Here is a 19120-nt window from a genome sequence, read left to right as displayed (position 1 = left end):
TATCATAACTAATTGTACTTTTCTGTTTCTAACCTCACAAATTCATACTTAATCACACTGCTGAGGGAATAAACATTCATTATAGTCACTAACATTTTTACTTTCTTCAGAATATAATAAGGAAGATCCAGTTCTATATTTGAGCTGCAAACCTCATCAAATCCTTGATATGGACCTTAAAGTACCACTGACTAATGAAGCCAAGGAGAAGGCCTTGGCTTTTGCAGCACAGCAACAGATGTCAACTCTTGAGTATGAAAGAAGGGCTATCACTGGCACTCTGGAGAGCAGTACCATTCGTGTAGCCATTGCCCTCCTAGGACTAACCAAGATTGAGGTAGGACTAAAAAAACAATGCCATTCACTTGCTTTTTTGAGAGAAAAGAAGCATTTATTTATTTATTTATTCATTCATTCATTTATTTTGTGTATATCTGTGTATGCATGCACACATTTGAGCCTGCATGTGCTAGGGCATGCTTATGAAAAGCAAAGGAGAATTTGCAGGGATTGGTGTTCTGTAGATGGAGCAGCGGGCTGCGTTCTTGCTGCCTGGCTCCCAGCCGCCTGGCTAGCTTATTCCCCCAAAATAACAACACACAAATTACACTCTTTTAAAAACTGCCTGGCCCATTAGCTCTAGCCTCTTAATGGCTAACTCTCATATCTTGCTTTAACCCATATCTAGTAATCTGTGTAGCACCACGAAGTGGTATCTTATCAGGAAAAAGATTCAGCATGTCTGACCTGGCGGCTGGGTCCATCACATCTGACCTCACTTCCTTCTACCGAGCATTCTGTTCTGTCTACTCCACCCACCTAATTTTCTGCCCTATCAAAAGCCAAGGCAGTTTCTTTATTAACCAGTGAAATCGACACAAAACAGACCCACCTACAGTGTTCTCCTTTTACCTTGTGGATTCCAAGGATATAACTCCGGCCATCAGTCTTGGGGGCCAGTGCCTGTATCTGGTGAGGTATCTCAGTGACTCTAATTACTTAAAAATTTGCAGTTCTCTTTTTGTATAATTACAATATTTTTACATAGAAAGTAATGAATATTTTTTCCTAGGAGGGAGCTCAGTGGTATTTGAAATTCATTTTGTTAAATATAATGGCATTCAGAATAATTTTAATCATCACAGTGTATTTTTGAATTCCCAATAACTGTCAATTCTGCTGAACATTAGAATATTCTAGGGAACTTAATGAAATAAGAAAGATGTTAAAGATGACTTTGATTTTAAAGCTTTAATAAGATTGAAATTATCAAATAGCAAGGATTAGATAGTTTTTTCTTTAATTTACCCCAAATAATTACAATAAGTTGATGATTCTCTTTGACTAAACCTCATAGTACTACTGAAAAGTGAATTTTGGGAACCTTATATACAATGATCACAAAACCTATTAATGAATAATTGTAGCATGAATAAAAACCCAGAGACAGATATTGGGGTTCAAGCTGAAAGATCAGAGAAGCAAAGCAGCCAAGCCACTAGAGAACTCTTATATCTATGAAAATTTCAGACTGAAAAGAGCAAGTTTCTGTCTCCGCCTGTCTTATATTCCTCTCTAGTGCTAGTATTAAAGGTGTTCACCATGACCACCCAGCCTCTGTGGCTAACTAGTGTGTTTGCTGGAATTAAAGGTATTTGCCACCACTGCCTGGCCTGTATGGCTGACGAGTGTGTCTAGCTTGGCACTCTGATCTTTAGGAAATATATATTTGTTAGCTCATAAACAAAATATCACTATAAGTGATCATTTTTAAACTACAAGCCTATCATAAGAAAATCTCTTTTCTTTTTAATCTTTTAAAATTCGTTTTTCGACCATTATTTCTCAAAATAATTTATTTAAAAAATCTTAATAGAATTTGTCTATGGCAGTTTTTCTTTCTTTAGTTGTGAGTTATGTTTCCTATGAGATTGACATTGACATTTGTTTATTATTCCTTTCAAATTGTAAATTTCTAGAATCTAAAAGTTTTTTTTAAATTTTTTTATCTCTCTTGATATTAAACATATGATATCTATTCTGAGGTAAACAGTGTTACTTGTATCTTGCTTCACTTCCACTGTTAAAGCTACTGTGCAGTTTTCATAAGGACAGCATTGTGTTTAGAGGAAGATTGAATGGGAATATGTTGTAACCCACATTTTATGAATAATGGCTGTATGAATTTAAAAAATACAAAATTTAGATATGAAGGCTATTTGATCTGGATATGCACAAAGGCCTGATCCTCATTGTTTTTATGTAGTCAAAGAAATCATCATTAGTGAAGATGATGACTTGGTATACCCTGCAAATGATGTTCATATCTGGTATATAGATGTGAAGGAGCATAGGTAAATCTGTATTTCGGGATTGCTCATTAATGGAATATTTTCCTTGAAAGATAAGTTATTTTGGTTACTATCAGTGTTATAAAAGGGAGCATGGGTAACTCTTAAAGATAACACCATTGGTAATTTATATGGGCTAGTGCTGCCTTCTACCCACTTTAATGATAACACCTCTAAAGAAATAAGCTGCTTTATGCATTTTTGTGTATTTTCTCCCACATGTTTTATCTGAGCACATAATGCTACCTTGTGTTTTAGAGGTAAAAATTAAGAAAATTACAATACAATTTTAATGTTCGTTTACAGTGCCTTTTGCTCTTTAATATGTCAAAGTTGAAGAAGCCTAAATCCATCTTATATACAACAGAACTGAGCCTTCCCGCACATTTCAATATACCCAGAAAAATTTACATTCCTCAGATTCCAGAACCTCCAGCTATCCAGACTCAATCTCTAGGAATCCAACCTGAAATTATAACAGGTAATCAAGGATATTTTGATTTGAATAGCTAGCAGTATTACAGATATTTAAAGGCAGGAGCATAGTAGAAGAGAATAGTGTTTATTCATGTTTGATGTAAATAAAGCCATGTTCTTTATTGTTAATATAATGTACTTGCTATTGGTTTCCTCACAATGAGCGCCATATGTCCAGGAGTGACCTCGACAGAAATACTTCTTACCATGGTGGGGGCATGGGAATTGAAGAAATATAAGTAAAGAATATGAAGATACATAAAAATAATCACAGAAAACATAAAAAGCATCCAGAGGGCATTCCAGTGATTGAAATCCTGAAATTCACCACCTTTATTTTTCCATAGCTTTTATACCCAACATAAATGGGGGAGGGGGGTAATAAAAGACTTTATTAACATGATACAAAGAATAACACACACAATCAATGGCTTTATCACTCTGAGACATCAAATCATTAGCATTCTGTTGTCTAGGTAGCAAAGGGGCTCTAAATCACATATTCTAAAGATCACCCTTCCCCAGGTGACCTCACAGTTACAAAAGGAGCAGAAATACATTTGCATATCCTGACCACCTGTCAGGATAGCATAGACTTACTAGAATAAGCTATCTTTATTTCAAAAGAACTAAGCAATCACCTCCTGAGTTAGGCCTTGCAACTGTGCCTGTCAATCTCCAAACTCTGACCATCAGAGGAGATGGAAATGGGCCTGCATTTTTCTGCTTCCACAGTCAGGAAGGTATACATTAGATAAATATGAAAATTAATAATGTATACTATTCAATATACATAAATATACTAATGTTTTTGCTAAAATTATTTTTCAGTTTTATTTTCATTCCCATCAATTTGCTGGATAATGCTAAGACTATAAATTCTTAACTAGTGTTATCTTCAAATGTACTATAACTTCAGTTTTATATATGATGTGCTTTGTTTTTAGTAATTTTTTTTTTTTTAGTGAAGTTTCACTTGCTGATTTCCTCTGGTTTTGTTTTAACTGTAAAATATTTCTAATCCTATCCTTGTAAAGGAGCTCTGAGGAGGCCTGCTCTGAGACAAGGGTGTCAGAAGCCAGACCATGGTTCCCAGATAAGCTTGGAATCCATGAGAGTCACCTGCCCTAATGTCCCTCTGGTTAGCTCAGGTGACTGAGAACTCATAGTGTGAGTGGCCACATCTCTGATGTCTAACTTTCCAGCAGTTACCAAAATACGTTAATTTCTAAACCATCCAGTGAGGGAGAATAACCATGTCCCAGGCTGTGTTAATTTACTGAAAAATTGATGATGGATCCTAGCTCAGGTTTGAGAACATTCTGTATATCCAGAAACACTTCTGGTTTTGAAGTGATGCTGTAAAGCCTACATGGTGTTTCAGACGGCCCCTCTGTAAAGTGATCTCCTCTAAGGTGTAGGCTACCCAGATTCTTTCAAATGTGAGATGAAAGAGTGGAGAGTTTCTAATGGCGACTTTGGTTAAGAGTTTCCTATGTGTATTTGGGAAAGATTCAGAATTCCTATCAATTTCTTAATCTGTTTCTGTGTTGTCAAATAGTTTTAACTGAATGTATTTACCTATGAAAAAGATTTATTAAAGCATAGAAAACATTAAAAAAATATTTCTAATCCTGAAAGAATGGTTAAAATTATAAATTCAAGGATTTTATGTTTATTTTATCTTTCTAGGAGACCAGCCACCTCAGAAACAACTGCCAAGCACCCAAGCAGGTAACAAGAATTTAAGAGTTAGGGCCCTTAGAGAGACATACATGGTTCTGCCTAGAAAGAAGAAAAAGACAAGATCTCCTGAGTAAATTTGGAGCCTGGGGGTCATGGAAAAGGGTAGAAAGGGAGAGGGTAGGAAGGAAGGGGTGAATTGAGAAAAATGTATCTGCAATAAAAACAATAAAAAATTAAAGAGTTAGAACTAGAATAAGGCAATAAATAATAATAGGCCATGTGGAAAATGATGGGAAATTCCCCAACCAATCATTAAAATGAGTGAATAAATAAATAAATAAACTTCTGAGACAGCCACAAAAGAGTATTCTGCAAAGAAGGATTATATAATCCAAAATTAGTGTACTTTAGAATGTATTGATAAGGTTATTTGGGAAAGCAGGCTCCAGGAAAGTGTGAAAAATCTTTTGTTGTATATGTAGATGCTATAGAATTCTTCGCTTAAAGATTATAGGCTACAATGTACTAAACTTAACAACGCATTATGAGAGTTTTATCTAATGGACATAAGGAAATTAGGTCAAATATAGACAATAAAAACAAATGCCTACTAAAGATCCTAACATGTTTCAAGATAATTTTCATTCTTAAAATGTAGCATTCCACCTTACAAAGATGATAGTCTAATTGGGCAAGGTCAAGCAGTCTGCAGACTACTACAGACACAGCTTCTTTAGAAAACTACTTTCCACAATCCTGTACTTATGTTATCTTGTTAATGTTTGTAAAAATCCACTTTTTACATTGTTAGTGGATGAATAATGAAAATGCTTAATCTTTTTCCTCTCCCCGTACTTACCCCTTTGGACATGTTTATTCTTAGACCCCAATTTGATTCTCATTCCAGTGATTTTATTTAGTCTTACTGCCAGGCTTTTGTCATATGTGAAGACAACTGTCTTAGGTAGACTTCTATTGCTGTGTTGAGATGCCATGGTCATGACAACTCTTATAAAGGAAAACTTTTAATTGCTAAACTTACAGTTCCTAGTTTCACTCTGTTATCATCTTGGTGGCCCATGGTGGCAGTCAGGTAGACATGGTGCTAGAAAGGTAACTGTGAGTTCTACATCTTGTACAGGCAATAGGAAGTGAACTGAGCTACCGGGTATGACTTAAGCATATTTGAGTCTTCAAAGTCTGCCTCCACAGTGTCACATTTCCTCCAACACTGTCATATGTACTCCAACAGAGCTATACCCTAATACTGCCACTTCCTATGATCTTATGGGGGCCCATTACATTCAAGTTCACATTCCCCTCTCTGGCTCCCATATGCTTGTTAACAATATCATAATGCAAAATGCATTTTGTCCAAGTTCAAAACTCCTCATAGTCTATTGCAATCTCAACATCGCTTGAAAGTTCAAAGTTCAAAGTCTCTTCTGAGATTCATGCAATTACTTAACTATAATCACCTATATAAATCAAAATAAAACAAAGAAAAAACAGGTCACATGCGTCCAATATATAATAGCACAGTATATATAAATTACTGCTCAGAAATGTAGAAAAGGGTGCATATGAGGAAATCCTGGATCAAAGCAAGATCAAAAACCAACTGGACAAACTCAAATCTCAGCATGTCCATGTCTGATGTCAAAATGTTCTTCAGATGTCCAACTCCTTTCAGCTTGTTAGCTACAACACACTTCTTTCTCTTGGACTGGTTCCAGACCCATTAGTAGCTTTCCTTGGCAGTTATCCCATAACTCTTGTAATCTCTAACATCTTGGGCATCTTCAAAGCAATCCAGACTTCTTCCTCATAGCTTCACACACTGACCTCTCTGGACCTACATTCAGAGAGACCCCTGATACATGCTTTACCTCAGTAGCTATCCTTAGTCACAGAGGAATATTCTGTAAACCCCTTCTTTTCACCTTGACTAAAACCCAGGACCACACAGCCAAACTGTCAAGTTTCTGCTGCTTGCTGAAACTGGAACCAGGTCCCCTTGTTCTTCACCAGCTTTCTGTTTTTTATAGTTCCCTTCACAGCCTAAGCTTGACTGTCCTCAAACTGGATCTGTGGATCAGGCTAACCTTAAACTCAGAGGTTTCCCTGAGCCTTAAAATCCCTTCGTCAGCATTAAGCCTTATCAGGCATCTCCAACTCATTTTGGTAGACCATCTTTTAATTATCATTTCAGCCAACCGTTCATACAAACTTTTGACACCTTTTTTTTTAAAACTGTGTTAGCTTCTCTATTGAATCTAGAATCTCCACTCAGAGGGCCCATATCAATAAACTCAGATTGATCTAGTTTTATGTTCCATCCACCAGTATTTCACAACCTTAAAATCTATTTCCACACATTCCCCAGAGTTCTTGCTTGAATGACTTAGCAAAATAATTAAGCTCCTTAATAACACTTCCTCACAGACTACAGTTTCCTCCTCCCGTTTAGGAGCTTGCTTTGCCTTGAGTCTGGTTATGGGCCTACAGGCAACTATTGTTTCTTAAAGGACATCAATAATGTCTTATCTGGCATTTCCTTCAGAAAAAGTCACTGCTGGTTTAACAGACACTGAAGGTTAATTTCTCCAGTGAAAGGGAAATATTTCAAGGGGTTGACTAAGGATACTACTTCCTCAGGTGAGATAAACCCTTGAGAATCTGAGGGTTCATGGTTCTCAGCATCAATAGTGTACTCCCAGAAATATTCATCCCAGGTTATAGAATCCCATTCTTTACCAATTAAGCCCCTTACTTTAACTGCCAACACCCTCTAAGGCTGAGACTTGAATTTTCACTGTAATTCAGCCAAACTTTCTAATAAGGGCTTTGGTTTGATTTTTCTCTGTGGCTGCTGGAGAGTAGATTCTCTTTCAGAGAATACTTAGAAACTTTTAGACTCTTTATTCTCATCTGAATTTGGTCAATTTTATCACTAAGTTCATTGTTGTCACTCACTGTATTCTGAAGTTGGTTAATTTTATCATGGAACACATTCTTATCTTTTATCAATTTATCCAGAGATAGTAAGAAGTATCAAGCTGCAGCATCATCCCTCCCTCCCAGGTGCCAAATGTTTCACTGAATCCATTGCTACTCACTATTGATGAATCAAGATAACTATGACACTTATCCCTGTATGTTTGAAGTAAGTTTACACCATATGTTTTCAGTATTCTGAGCTCCCAGAAGAGGGAGTGACTGGAGAGAAATGCTGAAGGTGCTGCTGGTGAATTTGAAAAGTCTATTCCAGATATTTAAAAGATTCATTCTCATACTTCTGTATCTCTAGAAACACTCTACTACCAAAATCTGCCTTAGGATTTCTATTGCTGTGTAGAAACACCATGACCATGGCAACTCTTATAAGGGAAATTGAGTGGATAATGTACAGTTCAGAGGTTCATTCTATTCAAAATGATGACATGCAGGCAGTCACGGTACTACAGAGATAGCTGAGAGTTCTTTATCTTCTTGTACAGTCAACAGAAAATTAACTGAGCAATTGGGCATGGTTTTCGAATATATGAGACCTCAAGCCCTTCTCCACAGTGTCAGACTTTCCCCAACCAGGCCATACTTACTCCAACACAGCCACACCTCCCAGTAGTGCCACTGCTTATCAGGGCCAGTTACATTCAGTCTACCACAACAAACTAATGCAAAATGTGTGAACCTCATTCCTTCCTTTGCACCATTCTTTCTTTAGAATGAATCCATCTTCCTCTGTTTTATTGTTTTTTCCCCAATACTGGAAATGAGTTTCTACTTCTTATTTAAAAGTCTTGCTTGTTCCAGTCAAAAATTCTCTTCCTCTCACATACATAATAGTATACTGACCATGTGCTCCATCTTTGTTTTTGGTAGTCCAGTATGCTCAAACCATTCCCTTCAAATTGAAGTTCTAGGTCTTTTGTATCTGTTGTATCATAGGCCTGATCTATTTCTATTTTCCATTCGACGTTGGACGTCATCCATTGCTTTTCTGTCTGTATCAATTTGATGGTAACCTCACTTTCTACTTTGGAAATCATAATAACTTTAATTAATGGTCCTTTCTCTGACTATCCTCCCATACACACATACAGGTGAAAGGAAAATTTCCCTATATACATTCAAGAAAAGTCATATAATTTGATATAATTTTATATGGTGCTGCATATACTGTATTGCTTAGTTTTATTTAGTTCTTCTTTTTGTGAGAAAGGACCTTCTTGTGTAGTCAGGCTGGCCTCAAGTCTGTGATCTTACTTTTTATTCTGTCCTGGACTGACACATGTACTCACACATTCATAAGTACTTTGCCTTTTGTTTCTGTTTGTGAGGTACTAAAATAGAGCGCCTGTGTATTTAAGAGGCAAGTCTTCTACTTAGTTGCCACAAAAGAAACATATATTTTCTTATAGTTTAAATAGAATATTAAAAACCTTTTTAAATTCTCATGAAGATAATGTTCATTAGCTTGGTAGCAGTTCATTTAAAATATTTAGTACACTTAGTAGATAAGTCTTAAAGTAATTAAAATCAGTGAGCTGATTTTTAATATATTACAATGAGGCAAATTTTATGGTATGAGAAATCAAAATGAAAAATAGAAAGTTAATTTGCTATCAGCAATTTTATTCCTTACCCATGTTGGGTTTAATTAGAAAATGAAACCTTATTTCAGCTATTTCTTTGGGAAATTTTATATTCTTAGAAATTATATATGAAAAGAAACTCCCTAGTTAAAATAATAACAATGTACCACATCTTGATAGGCCTTTTCTTAATTTTCAATGAAATGATCCGTGAAGATACCCAGAAATTAAAATTAAAACTAAGCAACAATTGAAAGATAACAACAAACCATTTGTGTGATTCCTGTGAGGAATTCCCATAATTGCTGAGCCAATGTGACCAGACTGGAAAACAGACTTTTTGTCTTTTGTTGACTCACGCCCAATCAAAGCATAATTTAGGTGTAAAAATGAAATAATCTACTTGCATGATCTCCTTTTTCCTTAGAAACTTATTTATGTGTACCTATGAGGATACTGACTGCGTGCCACTTCCTAACTGAATACATTCACACTCATCATAGGAATCCAAAACTATTTTTATGTTGAATGAATGTATATTAATTGTTTTGAATGAGGCCAGACTAGATTTGTGCAATGCCTGGCAATCTCTTAATACTACTCTTGCATTTCTCTTGAAAGAAGACTATCTGGACTTAAAATAACTGTAACTGTGGGAGAAAATGTACCCAAAATGATCCTATCAAGGAAGTATACAATCTTTTAGGATTATCCAATTGTGGTAGTAAAGATGATAGTGAGAGTGGTGGCAGGGATAGACAGCATCTACATAAGTCGTGGTATATATAACTGATGGGGATAGAATTTATTAATTAACCAAAAGATAAAATTTATATAATGTCAAATTCCCAATGGATTTTAATAAATGGTTCAATGCATGTAGGAAAATATCCTTCCTACACTTAATAGGTACATCCTTGTTTAGTACAGACAATTGGCCCCAATCAATATGTTAAGCATACTATACATTTGGGCCTAAGTGAAATGAGAGTAAGAACCTGTGCAAATTATCTCTTAGGAAGAGTACATCTCCCCTAATTTTAGAATAAAAAAATAGAAAGATGCAGATGAACAGCCAATCTATATATCCTAGTAAACTACCTCAAACAAGATTCAAAACATTTAAACCTAACAATGAAATTGAGACCACTTAAAACACAGGTAATTGGAAATGAAACTAAAGAAAGATTTAATTGTAGGCTAGGAAGATTGGAGTTATTTTTAAAAAAGAACTTAGAATCTATGCTCAATAGTTGGTAAAATAATTGGTAAACATGGATAAATCTCATGAACATTGACTATAGAAATAGTAACAGTGACTAATAGCTCAAAGCATGCAAGCATGTTGGCTAAGCAGCAAGCTGACAGCTCACATTTGAATAGTTTCTAAATAGTTGCTGTAGGTTCATGATAATAATGTTATCTTATTGAGTATTACAATATGTTTGGTATCATCAAATACATTTCAGAATAGATATTTTTCTTGAATTAATAATATTCTATATTTATCAATAGAACTATTATTTAACATGGACTATATAGTCAATTTTCATTCTTTTTATGAAATGAGGAAAATCAGTGAAGAGATGTTATAACACAATGAAATTGTCAGTTTATTTACTGAATTATTTGTAAGACATATGATCTTCTGTCTATAAGAACATGTCAAAAGAACTAGAAAGGACAAAATTGCAATTGGCATTCGTGACTTGGAGTTTTGGTAAAGAAATTTCCATGAGTTTTTGGAAGTATGGTTAGTAAATTGGTCAGCTGTTCTCTGTCAATATTATTTTCATAGATTGGTTTTCAATAAAAATATTTTCAGAAATACATAGATATAATTTACTGTATGAGTATAGTTTTTCACATTCAGTAGCTCAGTTTCAAATGAAGAGCTTGTATTTACTCATTGGGAATAATATAGCTAAAAGTTAGCAAGAATGTAGTAAATAACAATATATTAGTTGATTACCCCATGTTTGATGCACTTTTATATATGGATAATTAAGTAAATTAGTTTACCAATTTAAACTGTATAATGAATTTGGAATTTTAGAAATTTTTTTGAAATTTCAGAATTTTTTCTTTATTTATCTATAGGAAGACTATAGATTTAAATACAAACATCAGATTTTAAGTAGATGAACCCAAGTGTTAGATATTTTTGTAATGAGATTTATTTTAGATATTGCACAAAGTATCTTGAATAATATAGTACTAACTTTCATATAACTTTGGATACTAGAAGAAATCAGAGTGTTATATGATTCTCCAAATTTCATTCAGACTCTAAGTCATGGTTGGTCCATACTGCAATTTGGTCAAATCAAAATTAAAGATGGAATCGCACATGCCTTTTACTAAAATTCAAAATTTGTAAACAAAACTAACGGACTTTGCACTTTAATATAGAATACATCGTGTCATTTACGTTGACAAGTAGAACTTTCTACCACCTGAAACACGAGACGTAATTTTAGAATTTTTGGACTCAAGAGTTTTGGACAAGATAGTTAACAGCATAGGATATTTAGGTGCTAACTAGTTTTATCCCCTCTGTCAACCCTAACATGAATGGTAATGGTTTTCATGTCCAGGCTTGTGGACACTTCAGCTCACACACATCATCTTTCTCCCTGGCTTCCTCATAGTACTCACTCCTTATTTACTCTACAATTCTTCAGTCAACTAGCATTAAAATAGAAGTAACAAAATGTCTCATGAAAATATTGCAGAAAGGATGAAGTTCTTTTGGATTGTTAGTTAAAATAATGCCTCACCAACTTGGGACATCAACACAGTTAGGCTCTATGTAGACCTATATTATTTAGCCTCTATTTCATATGTGTGTGTGGTTGTGTGTGTGTATGTGTTCACGTGCACACATGTGTGTGTTGGTAGGTAGGCAGGTAGGTAGGTAGGAGAGATGACTGAAAGACTGAAAATTATGTGCCATAGATAGTAATCTCTATTTCTTGAATTTAAGTATGTGTATCTCAAGGGAGGCACAGAGTATGGCTTGGAGACAAATAGTTTGAGTAATGATCTCTGAAAGTATATATGGGTAAGTGGAAGACAGAGAAGAGAAGTCTGGCTATTGCTTGCAGTGCTTGGAGTACATTGTAGAACTGGATGATATGTCTAAAATAAAATAACATTATACGGCAGCACAATGTTGGAAATGTATTTATATTTTAGAAAGAAATGGTTTACTACCAAGGGAACACATGTGTGTGCACACAGATACACCAGAATCAGCATATGGTAGTTATAGTTATTTTGGATGTTTCAGGCAAAGAAACAAATAGTGGCTTTTTTTTAGTAAATTTTAGAAAGCAATATTTTCATGAATTCTATTGACAAAATTATTTGTTTTTTAGATTTAGAGGGAAAGACCCTTTATTCTTTAGGGTCTTGTACTTAATAGTTTGAATTATCATATAAACATAAAAATAACCTTAGTTTTCAGTTTAATGCTAATGATTAGTTATTGGGTGTTAATATCAGATGGAGAATTTGAAAATATTTGCATTAGAGAACCCCAAGGTCACAAAAATATGGCAGTAAAACTGGATCACCAAATATATCCTCTTTATTTTTTCACTCTGTTTTAAATGGAGCCATTTGACTGGTTTTGACCAATTAAATATTTCATATTAATTTGATGTTGAACACTGAAAATCCCTTGAAATATCAATTCCTCTTGCCCTGTTTTGCCATTCAAAATGTAAGATAAAAGCAATATACTCTTTCAATACATGGTGACCCTATTAACTCTTTAGAATGGAAGATCTTTTCCACAAAACTATTCAAGATATTTTCTCTCATTCAAAAATAAAATAATGTGATAAGATTTAGAAAGTATATGTAACATTAGAGATATGTAGTCTATTCTAAGTGAGTTCAATTTCAGAGATTAATAGTAAATATTGTATGCCAAAATTAATTTTATGTATTGAGAATGACTACTCTTTTTAAATTGTTTTGCTAGCTTTAGAAGGAACTGTTTCAATTCCTCTACGATTTGCTCCTCTTGGGCCTGGAAGATACCCTTGTAAAATTTTGTTGATATCAAGATATGATGTGCGTGTGTATGTAATTGAAGGTATAGTAAATGAACAAGAACCAGAGGCTGAATTGTTGTTTAAAACACCAGCATTTGAACCCCTTACACAGCACATCCCAATAGTAAGTAAAAACTTCTTTTGTGTCTATTTTCATGTTTTGCTGGAGCTTCTCTCCTCAATTTCTGACCCTTTATAAGTGCTGAAGAACAGTAAGAGGAAATTTCTAAATGTATAATGTAAAACTAGAGATGTAACCATTATTGGGCTATTTCTACCTTGTCTGTGCAGTATAATAAATTTATAGAAAAGATAAAATAGCCAGGAAATAAACATTTGTAGATTTGTAGATTTAGCCCCTGTTACTAGAGATGGATAAGTGAAGAAGCATATCTCTTAGTGTCAGAGGTCAGGGCATGAGGGGGGAACAATTTCTTTTCAGAGTATGATGTTTCCTATAGAAAGCTACAGCTGAAAACTGCATGGTAAAAGTATGTAAGATTTTAGGACCTATTACATTGTTCAAGAGATTTTTTTAATACATTATAGTTTAGGTTTTCTCTCTAAATATTTATGCTTTTAATCTCTTTTTAAAATAGTAATGGAAGATTAGCAGGGTGAAAAATCCAAATGTATTACCATGCAGAAATGTGGGAGGCACATGTAAGCACAAAAGAGGAAGAATATATTTAAAAATGATATAAATGCTGAAAGAAATGACTGGATTGTGGGCTTCTAAAGAAGGGAGGTGAGGGCTGTCTAGGAAGGTCTAGAGTAGACTGTGGAGAAAGCAAAATTTATTTTACTAGGAGGATAATGTCTCCCAGGTGGCAGCAATCTACAGTAATCCCCATCCAAGGTGATTTTACCATTCTTAAACCGGCCATTTGGTAAAGCAAACAAATTAATTCATCTGGGTACTGAATGATTAGTATCTAACTAATGATTTAGAAATCATGAAACCCTCTATTCTTCTTGTTAAGATCTTTGCAGGCCAGAGAGAAGTAGAACAACAAAGGAGCCTCAGCGTGTGTCTACTGTTCACTAATGCCAAACTCCATTATACTAAAAATAGTCAAGTTTTCAGACATAATTCTGGTTCTATTTTCTTGGAATATCCATTTTTAAATATTGGAGAAATAAGTTTCAGGGTGCTGCATTTTGCAATTCAACATTTACTTTTGCTGTCTCAAACACCTCCTAACTTCTCATTTTGAGATGTGCAAATTGATTATAATTGTATTTTAGGCTGGAAATTGTTTTTCCTCATTATTTCATGGTCTCTTTCATGAGTATGAATTCGATTGCAAACAGGTTTGAAGGCGAAGGCGTAAGTCACAAACAATCCCACGCTAGTTTGGAATTACGATTAATATAATGGTTATTTATTTAAAGGGGAAAAAACTTACAGATCACAGTCCCAGACAACAGCCCTCTGCGCAATCAGGAAGGGAGTCTTGTTGCCAGAAGCTGAGCAGGGAGTAATAGCGAGCAAGGAGGGAAGTAGCCGCTTTTTTAAAGGGAGAGAGACCACGCCCCAATGGGCTGGTATCTCAGCGGCTATTGGCTGGAGGAGCGGAAGGACCTCCTGCAACACCTCCCCCTTTTGTTTAAGTAAGAGAATTCTAAACCTACTATGAAATTATATACAATATGTACAAATATCCTATTCTAACTAGCTTAGGTCTTGTATAATAAATAGCTTGGCCAAGTCATGAGTGGAAAGTAACTACATTTATATAGTCTTCAACCCCATCGAAGATCTGAGAAGGGAAATAATGTTACCTGAGTAATTAGGAAGTGCAATCAAACAACTTCCAAAACATGCAACAAATCACAGAGACAACTAGCTACCTGGGCAATCACCAAGGTCACGTTTGCAGCGCTGAAGCAACCAACTTTGGCTAAGGCCTAACATAACTGACATACCATTTTCAAAGGCAAGAAACTTTTCAAAACTATCTTACCCTGTCTTGGCAGGATATGACAGTCCTGTTTTTTCAATTCACAGATACTCTGTATTTCTGTCAGTGGTTAAGGTATGGGCATTTCTTTGCTCAAAGGCCAGTTCAGCCAAGAAGAAAGGCTCCAGGTGGAGTGTCTTTGGTGCTCAACATTCTCTCGGGAATAGAGCGGTGTTGCCAGGAGCAGTTGTGTCTCACTACCACAAAACTCTGAGTTAGATTAAAGGCCATTTTCTGCAGCTCTTTGAAGAGGTTGAAGATTATCTATCTATCCTGAATATAATCTCTATGTATCTAAAGAACCTGATTAGTCTAATTATAAATGACAAACTTAGAATACTACTGATCTATATAATTCTCAATACCTATCTAACTTAAAGACTAAGACAATAAACGACTGTGAAACAAATGAGGACAGTGACCTCCAAATATAAACAATGTACAAATATACATTGCATATGGTAAATATATATCAATACACAAACAATATGTAAGTATCTTAATCAGAGGTAGAAATGTACACTGCAATATGGTAAATATATATAATATATATATATCAATACAATATATGTCAATACATAAAAAATGTTTTTAAACAGAGGTAAAAACATGCATGCATACAATAGTCAATATAATTTCACTTTGTATCAATATATAAGAAGCGATACCAATATATTTGTCTCAAAACAATAACTCACAAGTACCAACAAGTACCAATCTATTATCCCATCATCCCATTATCCCTCTTTTTTTTTCCAAATGATCCCTGAGCTTATAAAATTCCTTTCCCAACCCTCAGCCATATACCAGTTATAATCAACCCCTAAATGATGTCCCTAAACCCAAGGGCAAACTTTATTGGGAGAGGGGACGTCATCGTCTAGAGTTACTTCCAGATGTCATGGGGGCGACGTTCTTCCTGGGGGATACTGTGAAATTAAAATGATGGTTAAATTTCAAGATCAATGTCTTTTAAAACTGCAAATAGTCTCTGAGTATTTTGGTCAGAATGTTGTATAAGATGTGCACCATTTCAGCTAACCAAGTTGGAACTGTCTTGTGCAGCTGGTACCCAAAACAGGTCTTGTAGTAGCGCTATCAGGATCATGATGTCATATCAACCAGGTGGAGTTGTTGTTGTGGGGCCCCATCTTCTTCCTGGAAACTTCAAATGTCACTTCAGGAAAAACTCATTGTTCATTGTGAAAAACTTAAACATTAATCATATAGACATATATATATATATATTCAATGAAAGTCATGATAGATATATTGAATGAAAAGTATGATAGATATGAAGAAAAGCACAGATATTTACTAAATTAATAAACTCATATTTCTTTCTGTCCCCTATCATGGCTCTTGACATGAGACAGAAACTCCAGAAACTCTGGGTTTTTCTCTTACCAACAGGTTTGGAATTGGAGAGGGACTGAGCCAGAGTCCAACTTCAAAACCAGCTCTATAAATTTAGAAATATGGTTTAGTATATTTTACTTACACAACCTATTCAGTTTTCTTGATAGTTCCTATTGGGCAGGTATTTTTCCATCTGTCAGTATCCAAACATCCAGGGTCTCTTGAATTTTTCAAAGATGAGTGTTTTCCTGTGGAGATAACAACAGAACCCTGCCACCATTCTATATGATTTTCTTACCACCTATATGAATATCATCATTGTGGATGAGTTGTCATTTCTCCTTTCCAAGAGGTTTCTCCTCTTCAAATCGAACCTTTATTAATTTTGATGGTAACCACAATTTTTCTTCTCCTGTGGAAATAAGAGCAAAACCCCTTCCCCAACATAGCACATCTCCTGGCTTCCATTGAGAGGTCAGCACATCTTTGAAATAAATCTGTTGATTTAGTTCAGCAGACTTTTCCATTATCCAATGTCTTTCTGCTGCTGTAGTTCCTTTCTCATTAGCGTTAAGAAAATTCAAGGTCAATAAAGCATTATGTAATCTATTCCTGGGGGTATTTTCGGTACCTTTCTGTTTGTTCAGCATATCCTTTATAGTACGATTTGATCTTTCTATAACTGCCTGACCTGTGGGATTATGTGGTATACCTGTAATGTGTTTTATATTATAATAAGCAAAAAAGTGTTTCATTTTCTTAGATACATATGCTGGACCATTGTCTCTCTTTATTTGTGCAGGTATTCCCATGATGGCCATAACTTCCAATAGATGTGTGATTACTGAATCAGCCTTTTCTGAGCTCAGGGCAGTAGCCCATTGCAAACCTGAATACGTGTCTATGCTGTGGTGTACATATTTTAATTTACCAAATTCCATAAAGTGGAACACATCCATCTGCCAGATTTCATTTCTCTTAGTACCCTTTGGGTTACTCCCTGCAGGCAATGGTGTTTGATTATAGAAAGAACAAGTCCTTAGCTCGTTGCCATGTAATGGAAAATTCTTTCTTTAGGCCTTTACTATTGACATGATGCTTTTTATGAAATTCTGAAGCCTGCAACATGCTTCCAATCAATAATTGATCAATCTCAGCGTTGCCTTGTGCTAGAGGACCAGGCAGACCTGTACAGGACCGGATGTGTGTTATGTACATCGGACAAAGCCTGTTCCTGATTATGTCTTGTACCTGGATAAACAATGAAGTCAACTCTGTGTCATCTGGTATAAATTCAGCAGTTTCAATATGCAAGATAACTCTTTCTGCATATTGTGAATCTGTAACTATATTAAGAGGTTCTTTAAAATCCCTAAGCACCATAAGAATGGCATATAATTCTGCCTTCTGGACAGAATTACAAGGGCTTTGTTCCACCTTACTCAATTCATCTGACTTATAACCTGCTTTCCCTGATTTATTTGCATCAGTATAGAACGTACGGGCTCCAGTTATTGGACCATCATGTACAATTCTAGGAAGAATCCAAGAAGTTCTCTTTATGAGGTTAAATCTACCACTTTTGGGATAGTTGCTATTAATTTCTCCCAAAAAATTAGCACAAGCTCTTTGCCATGGTTTATTGTCTTCCCATAACATTTTTATTTCTTCAGTAGTAAAAAGCAGTATAATTTCTTCTGGGTCTATACCTGCTAGTTTTAATTTTTTACTTGGTTTATTAGGTATAAATATCCACACTAAAATAATATCTTCCCTCTGCATTAGAATCCCTGTAGGAGAAATTCTGGAAGGCAATATGACTAGGATGCAGCTAAGATTTGGGTTCACCCTATCCACATGTGCTTCCTGTAATTTTTCCTCAATCATCGTCAGTTCCTTTTCTGCTTCAGCTGTCAGTTTTCTTGGACTATTCAAATCTTTATCACCATCTAAGGTTTTTTTTTAAATGAACTATTAGATCAGGTGTTATCCCAACAGCTGGTTGTGGACTGGAAATGTCTCTTAACAATCTTTGGAAGTCATTAAGAGTTTTTAACTGATCTCTCCTAATTTGTGCCTTTTGCATTTTAACTTTCTCTAACTCTATTCTGTAACCTAGGTAATTAATAGAATTTCCTCTTTGAATCTTTTCAGTGGCAATTTGTAATCCCCACATAGGCAAGACTTTCCTTACTTCAAAACATCCTTTCTAAAGTATCTTTATTTGAATCAGATAACAAGATGTCATCCATGTAATGATAAATTATGAACTTGGGGAATTGTTTACGAATTGTTTCCAATGTCTTACTTACAAAATATTGGCACAATGTAGGACTATTGAGCATAACCTGTGGGAAGATAGTCCATTGATATCTCCTATTAGGCTGAGAATTATTATAAGTAGGCACTGTGAAGGCAAATTTTTCTCTATTCTTTTCTTGTCACGGTATAGTGAAAAAACAAACTTTCAAATCAATAACTATAAGAGGCCATCCTTTTGGTAATAGAGAAGGCAAAGGAATTCCAGATTGTAAATGGGCCCATAGGTAGAATTACCTTGTTGACAGCTCTTAAATCTGTCACCATTCTTCATTTACCAGATTTCTTTTTTACAACAAACC

The 19120-nt window shown here is 35.0% G+C and overlaps 1 protein-coding gene across 1 annotated transcript in view; it reads left to right on the top strand.

Annotated features, from left to right (window-relative positions):
• Cfap47 (cilia and flagella associated protein 47) overlaps positions 1-19120 on the top strand; it is a 307853-nt gene that overhangs the window by 166254 nt on the left and 122479 nt on the right. Inside the window, 4 exon segments of the mRNA XM_057760135.1 lie at positions 111-337; positions 2658-2832; positions 4521-4562; positions 13104-13300. Coding sequence (XP_057616118.1) covers positions 111-337; positions 2658-2832; positions 4521-4562; positions 13104-13300 — 641 coding nt within the window.

The sequence above is a fragment of the Chionomys nivalis genome, chromosome X (genome assembly GCF_950005125.1).
Source record: "Chionomys nivalis chromosome X, mChiNiv1.1, whole genome shotgun sequence".
NCBI lineage: Eukaryota > Metazoa > Chordata > Mammalia > Rodentia > Cricetidae > Chionomys > Chionomys nivalis.
The sequence above is the reverse complement of the archived record's forward strand: the minus strand, read 5'-3'. Positions and strand labels throughout refer to the sequence as shown.